This window comes from Phaseolus vulgaris, chromosome 5 (assembly GCF_000499845.2).
Source record: "Phaseolus vulgaris cultivar G19833 chromosome 5, P. vulgaris v2.0, whole genome shotgun sequence".
Classification (NCBI taxonomy): domain Eukaryota; kingdom Viridiplantae; phylum Streptophyta; class Magnoliopsida; order Fabales; family Fabaceae; genus Phaseolus; species Phaseolus vulgaris.
Window position 1 is genome coordinate 20,812,899 of NC_023755.2, and position 11,556 is coordinate 20,824,454.

At 32.5% G+C, this 11,556-nt stretch overlaps 2 protein-coding genes across 2 annotated transcripts; both read left to right on the forward strand.

The window, feature by feature from the left end:
- The first annotated feature begins 2,310 nt into the window (after positions 1 to 2,310).
- LOC137835276 (proton pump-interactor 1-like) lies at positions 2,311 to 6,538 on the forward strand. The gene is made up of 8 exons (XM_068643711.1): positions 2,311 to 2,556; positions 3,168 to 3,575; positions 3,958 to 4,143; positions 4,252 to 4,431; positions 4,545 to 4,739; positions 5,089 to 5,187; positions 5,327 to 5,833; positions 5,908 to 6,538. The coding sequence occupies exons 2-8, from the start codon at positions 3,207 to 3,209 to the stop codon at positions 6,220 to 6,222; spliced, it is 1,851 nt and encodes a 616-aa protein (XP_068499812.1). The 5' UTR covers positions 2,311 to 2,556; positions 3,168 to 3,206; the 3' UTR covers positions 6,223 to 6,538.
- A 2,628-nt stretch (positions 6,539 to 9,166) lies between these two features.
- On the forward strand, positions 9,167 to 11,150 carry LOC137834112 (zinc finger BED domain-containing protein RICESLEEPER 2-like). Its single transcript, XM_068642175.1, has 5 exons — positions 9,167 to 9,297; positions 9,597 to 9,817; positions 10,031 to 10,752; positions 10,851 to 10,960; positions 11,018 to 11,150. The coding sequence occupies exons 1-5, from the start codon at positions 9,167 to 9,169 to the stop codon at positions 11,148 to 11,150; spliced, it is 1,317 nt and encodes a 438-aa protein (XP_068498276.1).
- Positions 11,151 to 11,556: the final 406 nt, after the last annotated feature.

Sequence of the window (11,556 nt, forward strand, 5' to 3'; positions counted from 1 at the left end):
GATAAATGAAAATTTATTGTATTTGAAAAATAAATAAAGAATTATTGTTGTGAATTAACAAAATAAATAGCTTGATAAGTAATGATTATTAGCTGACTTGACCCATGTCGCCACTTATAATCATTACACGATTTTTTAATTATTAAATAAATTGATTTTTTAATTAATCAAATAATCAAGTTATTGTATTACATTACCATCAAACATGATCCATACACGATTATCCAATTTTTTGTTCCTTAAAATTAACAATCTTAGAAAATTATGTGTCAAATTAATTTTTAACATTACATAACATATTACCCAATATAAACAATAAAATTAAAAAAAAAATTATGACGTGGCAGAAGTCGTGCCAAGTTGACACAACTTCAGTATGACATGGCAGAAGTCATGCCAAGTTGACACGACTTCAATATAACATGACAGAGTGTGTTTAATTGGAACGATTTGTGCAAATGAAGTCGTGCCAAATTGGCACGACTTGCCTAAATTTGTAATTTTTTTAAAACATACCCCATTTTGGTAAAAAGCAAAAAAAATAACCCCATAATGGTCAAAAAGCCAATTTTATCTGCAAAATATTAATGTTAAAATGCATTTGAGTATACCCAGATCTAAAAAAAAAGGTTTTCAATACTTTTAGATATGAAAAAAAAAAGTATAGTTACATATGGATTTTTACATTAATAATTATATACATATATTTTCGTATGTAATTTTTCGATATAATTACATACAAAAGTATTTGTATGTAAATCTAAAGATAATTACATACAGATATAGATTATGAATTCGTATGTAATAGTTACCTATGATAGTTTTACATACAAATTTTTTTTCGTATGTAACTATGTTTTATATATAGATTTAGTGTCTTACATACGGATTAGTGGTGTATGTAATACCAAATTTTCTTGTAGTGAATGAGCACAACAATATTCTTACAAAGCTATTAGAGCACAATAATATTTTGACAACATTTTAGCACTTGCAAATTGTTGCTCTAAATCCTTGTTCTTCTCTTCATAGGATAACTTTATATAAGTGTTGAAAAAAAAGAGTCATTGCACATCTTGTTTTGACCGCTAAGCGGCTTCAAACTCACTTGAGTGTCTTCTTTAAGATGCATTAAATGTAGTTCATGCATGCATTAAATGCTCTTCTCTTCTTTAAGCACCATCCCAATAGCTTGATGTACCTATCTCTCCCTATACATAATGCTTTTACTTGAATTTGTGTAAAACATAAAGTTATATGACGCATATAGACTTTTTCAGGATTGACAAAGCAAACATTTAGGAGTTGTTGAAGTAAAACATATTTAGCTAATGTTCTAAAAAATCGTTGATATGACATGTTTTCTCGAATCTTCTTGTTCAAATGAAAGAAAATACACATTCTCTATAACATAAAATAAACATATAAATATTAATGAAATATTATGTTAACTTAAGACTATGTACATACCGTCTTAGCAGACACATTATTTATCTAATATAAAATAAAATTGCACAATATTGTATCTTATGACAAATAAAACACTTACGTCTTATATAATCTATTATTGAAAAAATATTTATGTCTTACATGAGCATATTTTATGATCACTTAATTAAAATAATAAATAAAGGATGACCATATTTTATATATAATTATTATGATCACTTAATTAAAATAATAGATACAAAATATTTATGAAAGTATTAATGAACACATTTCAAAATATTAGACCATCCTCTTTGAAATAGATATCCTCATGTGAAAATTTTGAAAGAAAACTTCCATTCTAAAGTTGATATTCTATTTTAAAAATATCATTTGTAAAAAAAATACAAGGATAACCCTATTATATCTTCTCCTTAATATTCTTCAAATTTTCATCTTAAATCACATTAACTAAATTAATATCTTACAAGATAAATTATCTTTAATCCCAATACGCTATAATATAATTAGAATAACATATAGTTATCTATTTTATTAGAAAAAATCTTAAAAATAATAAATATTGTTATAATACAATATAATATGATATATCTAAAAGCAGCACAACTTTATGAACATCTCTATAATCTTCTCAAGATTCTCATTTTGGTTACGAGAATTTTATGTTTTAGATTTTGATACACATGTCCAATAAAGAGTATTGAACAAATGTTTTTAAGTAGAAGAATCAAAATTGAAAAACCCATAACCTATATTTTAATTTTGATTTATATGTAATATTTATATTTATCTATTTATTTAATTTGAATTTAGGAATTATCCTAAAAGGGTAGAAAAGAAAAAAAAATCTTACTTAAAATAACAGCGTCAAGAAATACGGTAGTCCAACATTTTACTAGAAGAAAAGAGAGGTGCGAAATCCGCGCATGAAAAAAAAAAATCTACGCTTTTGTTTATATAAATAAAAACTGTTAATTCTCCTTTCTCTCTCCAACTGGTTTTGGTTTTAGTCATCGCAGTGAGGAGGGGCTTGAGGTTCGGGTCCGAGAACTCGTGATCTGATTTATAATTTGGAGACCCTTTTGAAAAAAGAGGACTTCCTTTGCTGTAATTCTCTTCGTTCTCCATCTGAATATTCTCTATGTCATTGCTTGTGCCGTTTTTAGTTTATTGGTATGGTTTTTAGGTTCAAAGTTTTTGTTTTTCTCGATGCATCTATGGTAGGTTGATCGTTCTATTTATTCAGATCATACCCTTTTGGAATTTTGTTTTGACGTCTTTTCTCCATTCTGGGATTCGGATTTGCACGTTGGGTTTGATCAGATAAGAAGGGGGATTTTTCCTGGGAAATTGTGTTCTTTGTTAAATCGTGTTCTGTAGCTTTGTTGACCGTGGCTTGTTTCGTTTGCATGTTTGAGATGAAGGTGGTAATCTTTAGATCCCTTTGTTCATTTAACGTGATTGTCTGTCTACAATCGAATTGAGGGAATTTATGTGAGTGCTGATGTCTTCAGTTTTCGTGTGCTTTCGTTCAGCATATATGTCTTTTTATATGTGTATTTGGTTGTTTTTTTTTTATAATGGTGATGTACGGTCAATGTTTCTCAAATTTTTCTTTTTGATTTGTGATTTAGCATTTGTATACCTGGTTATTGAGCCTTTTGATCAAATATTGAACTGTATCATGAATTTTCCCCTTATTGCTATGGAATTATTAGGTTCGTTGGATTTTGTGAGGCTGTCTTGTAGTTGGAACCATGGCGGTTGAGGTTGTGGGATTTGAGATGGTTCAAGGCCCAGTGGAGAATGGTGCTGAAGGAGGAAAACCTGTTTTACATGAGAAGGAGAATGGAAAGCTGGAAAAAGATGTAGGAGCTGTGGAGGCCATCAAATTTGGGTCACATGGAGATGAATCGGCAAAAGGGAATGATGTTTCTGAGGCGAATGTGCCGAGAGATGCTGCCGAAGAGTGGCCTGCACCTAAGCAGATTCATTCTTATTATTTTGTCAGGTGGAGGCCTTATGAGGATCCAACCATAAAGTCTAAAATTGATTTGCTTGACAAAGAGATTAGCAAGAAAAATCAAGGCCGGTTTCAGATCACTGAAGCACTGAAGGCAAAGCGGGTAAGTTGAGAAGAATTCATCTGGGTTGCTTGATGAAAAGTATCATTATGTAATTGTGGTGTAAAAGAACTAATTGTCATTCTTTGCGACTCAAGCAGCAAACAACACAACCAGTAGCAAACAATTGTTTTCAAAATTATATTGAAAATTTATGCAGAAAATGTAACTGTAATTTAAACATTTATTTTGCCCATTGATGGTAGTCCATTTGGTGCCAGCAAGCATAGGAAATAGTTGTGGAACAAAGTTCACTGGAAAAATTACGAGAAAAAAATTAATGGGGCTTGCATTCTTTCCATGAGGTTATTTTTGCAGAATGAAATGAAAAGATGTGATGATTCTTTCTCAATGAAGATCTGACATAATTATATATTCATTGCAGTCAGAACGAGCTGAGTTGATTTCTCAAATCAAGTCTCTAAGAGGTGATAGTAGGCAATTTCAGAGTATTGTGGATGAGAAAATAAAAGAGATCGAACCTTTGCAGCAAGCACTGGGCAAGCTGCGCAATACAAATAATGCGGGTCGGGGTGGTTTGTGTTCATCTGAGGAAGAACTTAATACTGTTGTATGTTATGAGTCTGAGTTCTTTTCAGTCCATAGTTCATCAATTTGTCTAGTTATCCCCACATCTATTCTCCATTACTCAGTACTCCTTTGTGGTTGACGGATGCAGATATATAGTTTGCAGTACCGCATACAGCATGAGAGCATTCCGTTGACTGAGGAAAAACAACTCCTCCGAGAAATCAAACAGCTTGAGGGGACAAGGGAGAAAGTTATTGCCAATGCTGCAATGAGAACCAAGTTACAGGAGTCTATGGGGCAGAAAGAAGCCATTCAAGATCAGGTCAAGGTAAGGTGGTTTTATTTGTTTATGCTAATGAATTCCCCCCTGTTAAAACTATTTTTAGTAAATGTGTATTATTATTATTCAAAAGGTTCTTGAGAAATTAACTTCCATTGCAGCTTATAGGTGGGGATTTGGATGGAGTGAAGAAAGAGAGAGAAGCGATTCGGTCCAAAATCAAGCAAATCGACGATGCCCTGAAAGCCATTGACAAGGATATTCAGTCTCTACAGGAGGAACTGACAGCTGTATCTCAGAAAAGGGACAAATCTTTTGAGAGCATGCAGCAGCTGAAAAGACAGCGTGAGGAGGGGGTATGTTTCACTTTAAAATAAGCAATCCAGTGTGATTTCTTTAGGAAAAGCTTGGTAAACTGGGTGGAAAATCAAAAAGAAGAATATATGGAAAATGAAAAAGAAGAATATATGGAATGCGAAAGAGGATGAAATGTTATTTTAATTTCATCTGGTGTTTAGGTAGAGAAGGTGGAGAATGGGATGTTGGAAATAATTTTGTTGAACCTTGTTTTTCCGTTCCCATCTCATTTGTATGGATAAATGTTTGAAGATTGAATGAAACCTGTGCTAAACTAATTTGTTTATTTCAATGCTATGTAGCTTTGTGGAATAATATCTGAATTTGCATTAATATTTACTTGTTCAGAATTCCTATTTCTATCGAAGTCGTACAGTTCTGAACAAAGCACGGGATCTGGCTGCCAAGAAAGATATTAATGCTCTTGATGAAGTTTCGCAGACAGAGGTCTGTCCTCATAATATTGGTTCTTATTAACTATCCAATTTTGGGTGATCCATTGCACTTTAACAACCTTCTGATAACTTTTTCCTGCTTTTTTGACTGACGGTTGTGATTGAATCTTATATTTCCCCCTTGATTCCAGGTTGAGACATTTATGGCACTGTGGAACAGTGACAAAGCATTTAGGAATGATTATGAAAAAAGAATTTTGGCCTCATTGGATATGCGTCAGTTAAGCCGGGATGGACGGATGAGGAACCCAGATGAAAAGCCAATACTGGAGGAACCAAAGCCTGCTGAAGCTGAAGCAATACCAAAAACTGTTCCAAAACAGCCAAAGGAGGAGCCTAAGCCTTCTCCACAAGAAACTTTGCCTGCTCAGAAAGAATCCAAAAACAAAGGGAGAGATTTGAAATCCAAACCAGACATTAAGGATTCAGCAGTAACTGATGAATATGAATTTGAAAATCCCAAAAAGGCAACCCCTACCAACGAGCCTGAAATTGATCCTGCAAAGCTGAAAGAGATGAAGCGTGATGAGGAAATTTTGAAAGCAAAGCAGGCTCTGGAAAGAAAGAAGAAGTTAGCTGACAAAGCTGCAGCCAAAGCAGCAATCAGAGCACAAAAGGAAGCTGAGAAGAAGCTTAAGGTGATTTGATTGTTCATTTCTTTTTGTCATTCTGTAGTTATACATTTTCCAAAACCTGAAACCCGTTTTTATAGGACCGTGAGAAGAAAGCAAAGAAGAAAGCTTCGGGTGCTGGAGTTGTTGCCAACCCTGAAGATGAACCAAAAGATGATGTTGTTGAGGCTACTGAACCAGAAAAGGTTAACGATGACATTCAAGCCACTGCTCCTGTGAAGGAAAAGGTCCAAAGGGAGAGTGGTATCAGGTCCAGGAACCGAGCAAGAGGCCCAGATTCTGTTCCAAAAGTTATTCTTAAGCGGAAGAAGTCTAACAATTACTGGGTGTGGGTTGCAGTTGCTGCTTTGTTAGTTCTCCTTTTGGCGGTGCTTGGATACATCTATCTTTTCTGAGATGTTTAGATGTAGAAGCTGTGAAAAAACAATTTTCTAAGCTGGGTGGCTAGGTTTGTGAGGTAGCATAAGTTATATTCATGTTCTATACACCCTCTTGGGAGAAATAGATCAAACACACTTTGTTGTGCTTAGTTCCTGCGTTGGGGAGAAGTTGCATGCATACTTTTTAGCTTGACTTTGTACTTTTCAAATTTTGTTCAGTTTTCATGAGATGTTACCGGAAACTTTAATCTGTTTCTATAGTTAATTGGTCACAGGAACTTCCTATGATATACTGAACTTTATGATGAGAGATTTTACATATTGGTTGAAACATGACTTGAGATGTGATGGTACAATGAGAATGAATGTCTTTACTAAGCTACAAGAGGTCCAATATGAAATAATCAATGACTTAAGAACACTCAGGTAGAAGTTCAAAAGTGTAGGATAAATAGCAAAGTTCATAACCTATTAAAGTAGGTTACTTGTGCCTGTTAGTAGTTGTGTTAAGGCTACCATGTCTCATTTTAGGTAAATTACACTTTGTACACAGGTGCTGTTTATAGTTTTATATTTATTTAGATCTGAATGAAAATTTTCAGACTGGAGAACTTTCCGCAATATAGCAAATAGCATCCAAATGGATTTTGAGCGCACTGCTTTTTTTAACTTTGTGAGCAAAGTGCATGTTTGGATAATAGTTGAAATATATTTTTTATGCTAAAAGTACATTTTAGATAAAGATATTGTTTAGTCTAGAATAGAAGTGCTTTTGAAAGAGATTAACCGAACCCTAAACATGCTCAAAGTCACTTTCAACCACGATGAGTCACTCTATAAGAAGTATGTTTACGGATATCTATACTATACAGAATGGAAACTTTCGCCACGTGCACCGTCACAATTTTTTTTAAAATAATTTAAAATGAAATTATTTATAATTTTGTCAAAAGAAGAAATCTTTAAACAGACGTGGCTAATGCAAGAGTAGACATGTGGCAAAGCCATCACAAGACATGTGTCATCTACATCCAAAGACTTCTCATCCACGTTTTGTCTTTCTACACTCAAAAGACTTCTGATCCATGCTGTCTCTCTGAAACACTAATCTACATTTTCTTTGATTTTCTTCTTTGTAGAATCCTACACCCAATTTTTTTTTATCCACGCTTTGTTTTTTTTGAAATACTAATTCACATTTTCTCTATTTTTTCTTCTCCTATCTTTTGTCTCTACTCACACTTTGTCAAATCATCCATGCTATAAGAACCCTAAACCTGTGTTTGAAATGACGTCAACTGTGAGTGTTTATACCTAGTAATTACTGTAGATTTGGAAACGTGACAATCCTCACGTGTCACAATCCATAAAAAAAAACATAGATTATAGTATTTAACTATATTACTTTTAATTTTTTAAAACATTTTATGTAAAAAGAAGTTAAAAAAAATTAACACGTTACATTATAATGTATAATCAATTATAAACATAATCGTTATATTAAATATTAAATAAATTTATATTATAAAATATTTAATCCAAACAACATCATTTTCTTCGCACTCTCATCTCAAATCACTCTAAATTTATTTCTTCAAATCCTCACACATCATCTCCCTAATCCAAACATATCATAAATGTTTCTCTCTATCTCAAGAATGTTGTACTTTCCCTTATGTTGTATACTCTACTCTATAAACCTTAAGCATTGTCTTTCTCCATCTTGATAAGGTCACACCCAATCAATAAGTTCTTTTGCTGAGATTTTTTGTTCCAATATTTGAATTTGAATTTGAAAGCGTAAGTGGACATCTTTGCCTGCCATCAAAGCTTCCCTAAGGTTGATATTTTAGGCACATTACATGTTCGATACTAATTAATAATTTCTTTTATTTTGTAAGGTCAAAGGTTATATTTGAATTTGAATTTTAAATAATTAATTTTGTCATTATGAGGGTCCTTAAGGCTTATATATGGGTTCAATTGCAAGTTCAATTATGGAAAAGGATAAAATAAGAAGCAGAGCAATTTTGAGAGTGAAAGACCTCAAGAGAGAAAAAGTTGTTGCAAGTATGACAATTTTTTTTTTCTTTAAGATTTTTTGTTTTTTTGTTCTTATTTAGCTGCAATTTGTTTTTAAATTCATAATAATGAATTCTTCTATATATGTCACTACATTTTTCTTGAGATGGTTTGATTAGTTTTCACTTTGAACATATTGAAATGTATATAATTAATTTAGAAATAGTATATGTCTTTTTCTTGCTAATTTACAAATTAAGAAAGCTTTGAGAGAAGTCAAGGTACAAGTTAATCATGGATAGAATATTAGACATCACAAAATTACTAGAGTCACAAAAGAGCTCGTCAGAGGCTTAATGTAAGGAACTTTTGCTTTGATTTCCATTTTAATTGTTGCTTTGTGTACTGGTCGGTACCGAACGAACCAGTCATTCGATGTTGGTAACCGACTGACTGCCTTCAAATACATCTAAGGCACTCAATAAATGACAATTGCGACAGTTATGGAAATTCCCTACAAATCAGGGTCATATCCCGTCGAATCCGAGTAACACCCCGAAAAATCAGCTAACACAGATCACTCACGCCGCCTACGATCACTCACGCCGCCTCCAATTGCTCGCTCGCACGCCTGCGACTCCACTTCCGCACCGCTGCCAGACCGCACCATTGCTGCAGGTGCTGCCGCCACTCCTTCTCCACCACACAAGGCAAGTTTTTTTTCTACAAATTAATTGGAGATTTTTGTGTATGTGGTTTGAAATTTTGGTATAAATTGGGGATTTGTGTTTATTTCTTTTGAATTTTTTTATGTAAATTGGGGATTTGTGTTTATTTGGTTTGAAATTTTGATATAAATTGGGTATTTGGGTTTATCTGCATATAAATTAGGGATTCTATATTTTCCAACAGGATCTCAATTTGCAAATTGATTGTAATGGATGAAGAATGTAATATGCCTATTTATGAGTTTGAATTGGAGGAAGATGATAATACTGAGAAACAATCTAAAATTGTTGAACCTGAAAAAAAGAAAAGGGATAAGACTAGCACATCTAATTGTTGGAGGTATTTTACTAGGATTAAGGAGGGAAAGGATGGAAAAGAAAGGGCAAAGTACAATAGTTGCAACAAAATATATATAACTTGTGGAAGAAAATATAGGACTTTTCATTTAAATCGTCACATTATGAAATGTGTTAAAAGAAAATCTGAAGATGTGGCAAAAAAAAAATAGATCAAGTTGTACATCAGGAATTGTTGTCTAGTCTAGTTATTAGCCACGATTTGCCTTACAAATTTTTTGAGTATCCCGAACTTAGGACTTGGATAAACTACTTGTGTCCTTATGCAATTATGATTTCTAGAAACACTGTTAAGGCTGATATTGGGAGAATGTATATGAAAGAAAAAATAATTCTTAAGGAATTGATTGCTTCCATTCCTAGTAGGATATGCTTAACTTCTGATTTATGGACATCTATTAATATTGAGGGTTTCATATCATTGACTTCACATTTTGTTGACCTGAATCGGAAGTTAAATACCAAGCTACTAAACTTTTGTCATATGCCTCCCCCTTACACAGGTTTTGAGTTGTCTAAGAAAATTAATGATTTTTTACAAAATTGGGGACTAGAGAAAAAGATGTTTTCTATGACTTTGGATAATGCTTCTGCTAATGATGTTCTCCAAAAAACTTTAAAAAGACAACTTATTTTGTAAAATGGTTTGATATGTGGTGGTGAATTCTTTCATGTCCATTGTTGTGCACACATATTGAATTTAATTGTTCAAGAAGGATTAAAGGTGCTTGGTGATGCTTTGGACCAAATTAGAAATAGCATCAAGTATGTGAAGGGTTCGGAAAGTAGAATGGTGAAATTTAAACAATGCTTTGAAAGGTTTAGTGATATTGATGCATCATCTGGGTTGTGTCTTGATGTCCCTACAAGATGGAACTCCACTTATTTGATGATTAATAGTGCTCTTAAATATCAACGTGTTTTTGGAAGCTTGCATTTGGTTGATGAATCTTATAAATATTGCCCTACAGAGGAAGAGTGGGAGAGAGCTGGAAAAATTTGCAAGTTCTTGTTACCCTTTTATGAAATCACTAACTTGATTTCTGCTACAAGTTATCCTACTTCCAACTTGTATTTTTTACAATTTTGGAAAATTCAATGTTTATTGATGAAAAATGTGAAGGATGAAGATGTACTAATTAAGAACATGGCTAAATTGATGATAGTAAAGTTTGAGAAATATTGGGATGAATATAGCGTTGTAATTGCATTTGGTGCAACTTTAGACCCAAGGATGAAGTTAGAAACATTGGGATTTTGCTTTGAAAAAATTGATTCACTTACTTGGGAACTAAAATTGGAAAAGATCAAGGAAAAAATTTACAAACTTTTTGCTGAATATTCTACCAAAGGTTTCACAACATCATCAAGTGTTCAAAAGCAAAAGCAAGGACAATCTTCATTCTCATCATCTATGTCTAAACCAAGTCTTTTTTATGTAAGTTATTTACTTTAATAATACTTATTAATGCACTTTAATTCATTTTTAATTTTTTTTACAGCAATCCATTATACTAACTTATTACATCATTATAGGAATTAAAAATGCGCAAGCTTCAAGTAGCTAATAAAGCAGGAAGGTCACAACTTGACACTTATTTGGATGAACCAACTTTGGATTTTGACTATTTAGAGCATATGGATGTGTTAGATTGGTGGAAAAATAATAGTTAACATTTTTCTGATCTTGCTTTAATGGCTAGAGATTTGTTGAGCAACCCTATAACCACAGTTGCATCAGAATCTACATTTAGCATTGGTTCTCGAATTCTTAACAAGTATAGAAATCGACTTTGGCCTGAAAACGTGGAAGCAATCATTTGTACTTCTAGTTGAAAGCATGAATTTTCTGAAGGTAATTCGATTATTTTAATTTATCTTATTTTTATGAAAATTTAATTAATTAATTGTCATTGTTTTAATGTATGCAGATGACGGGGAAGATTATAATTATGAAAAAATGGATGAAAGTTCTTCTAAAGCAGCATCCAATGTTATTGAAATGGAAGAATGTCAATAATGTTTATGTTTAATGTTTTTGAATTAATGTTTATGTTTATGTTTAATGTTTTTGAATTAGGTATTTTTAATGTTTTGGAAGTGGAAGAATAGTGATATTTGATATTTATCTTAATGTTTAATGTTTTGATGTTTGACTATGTTTGAAAAGGAAGAAAAAAAATTAGGTTTGGTAGTAACAAATATATAGGTTTAATTTGACAATTTTTTAAGAACAAAATGT

Bases quoted from the DNA above. Each gene is read 5' to 3' on its own strand.
- LOC137835276 (XM_068643711.1), top strand. From the start codon at position 3,207: ATGGCGGTTGAGGTTGTGGGATTTGAGATGGTTCAAGGCCCAGTGGAG. The intron at 3,576-3,957 runs GTAAGTTGAGAA...TATTCATTGCAG, and splicing joins AAGCACTGAAGGCAAAGCGG to TCAGAACGAGCTGAGTTGAT. The intron at 4,740-5,088 runs GTATGTTTCACT...TTACTTGTTCAG, and splicing joins AAAGACAGCGTGAGGAGGGG to AATTCCTATTTCTATCGAAG.
- LOC137834112 (XM_068642175.1), top strand. From the start codon at position 9,167: ATGGATGAAGAATGTAATATGCCTATTTATGAGTTTGAATTGGAGGAA. The intron at 9,818-10,030 runs GTTTTGAGTTGT...TTGTTCAAGAAG, and splicing joins TATGCCTCCCCCTTACACAG to GATTAAAGGTGCTTGGTGAT. The intron at 10,961-11,017 runs GTTAGATTGGTG...TTTAATGGCTAG, and splicing joins TATTTAGAGCATATGGATGT to AGATTTGTTGAGCAACCCTA.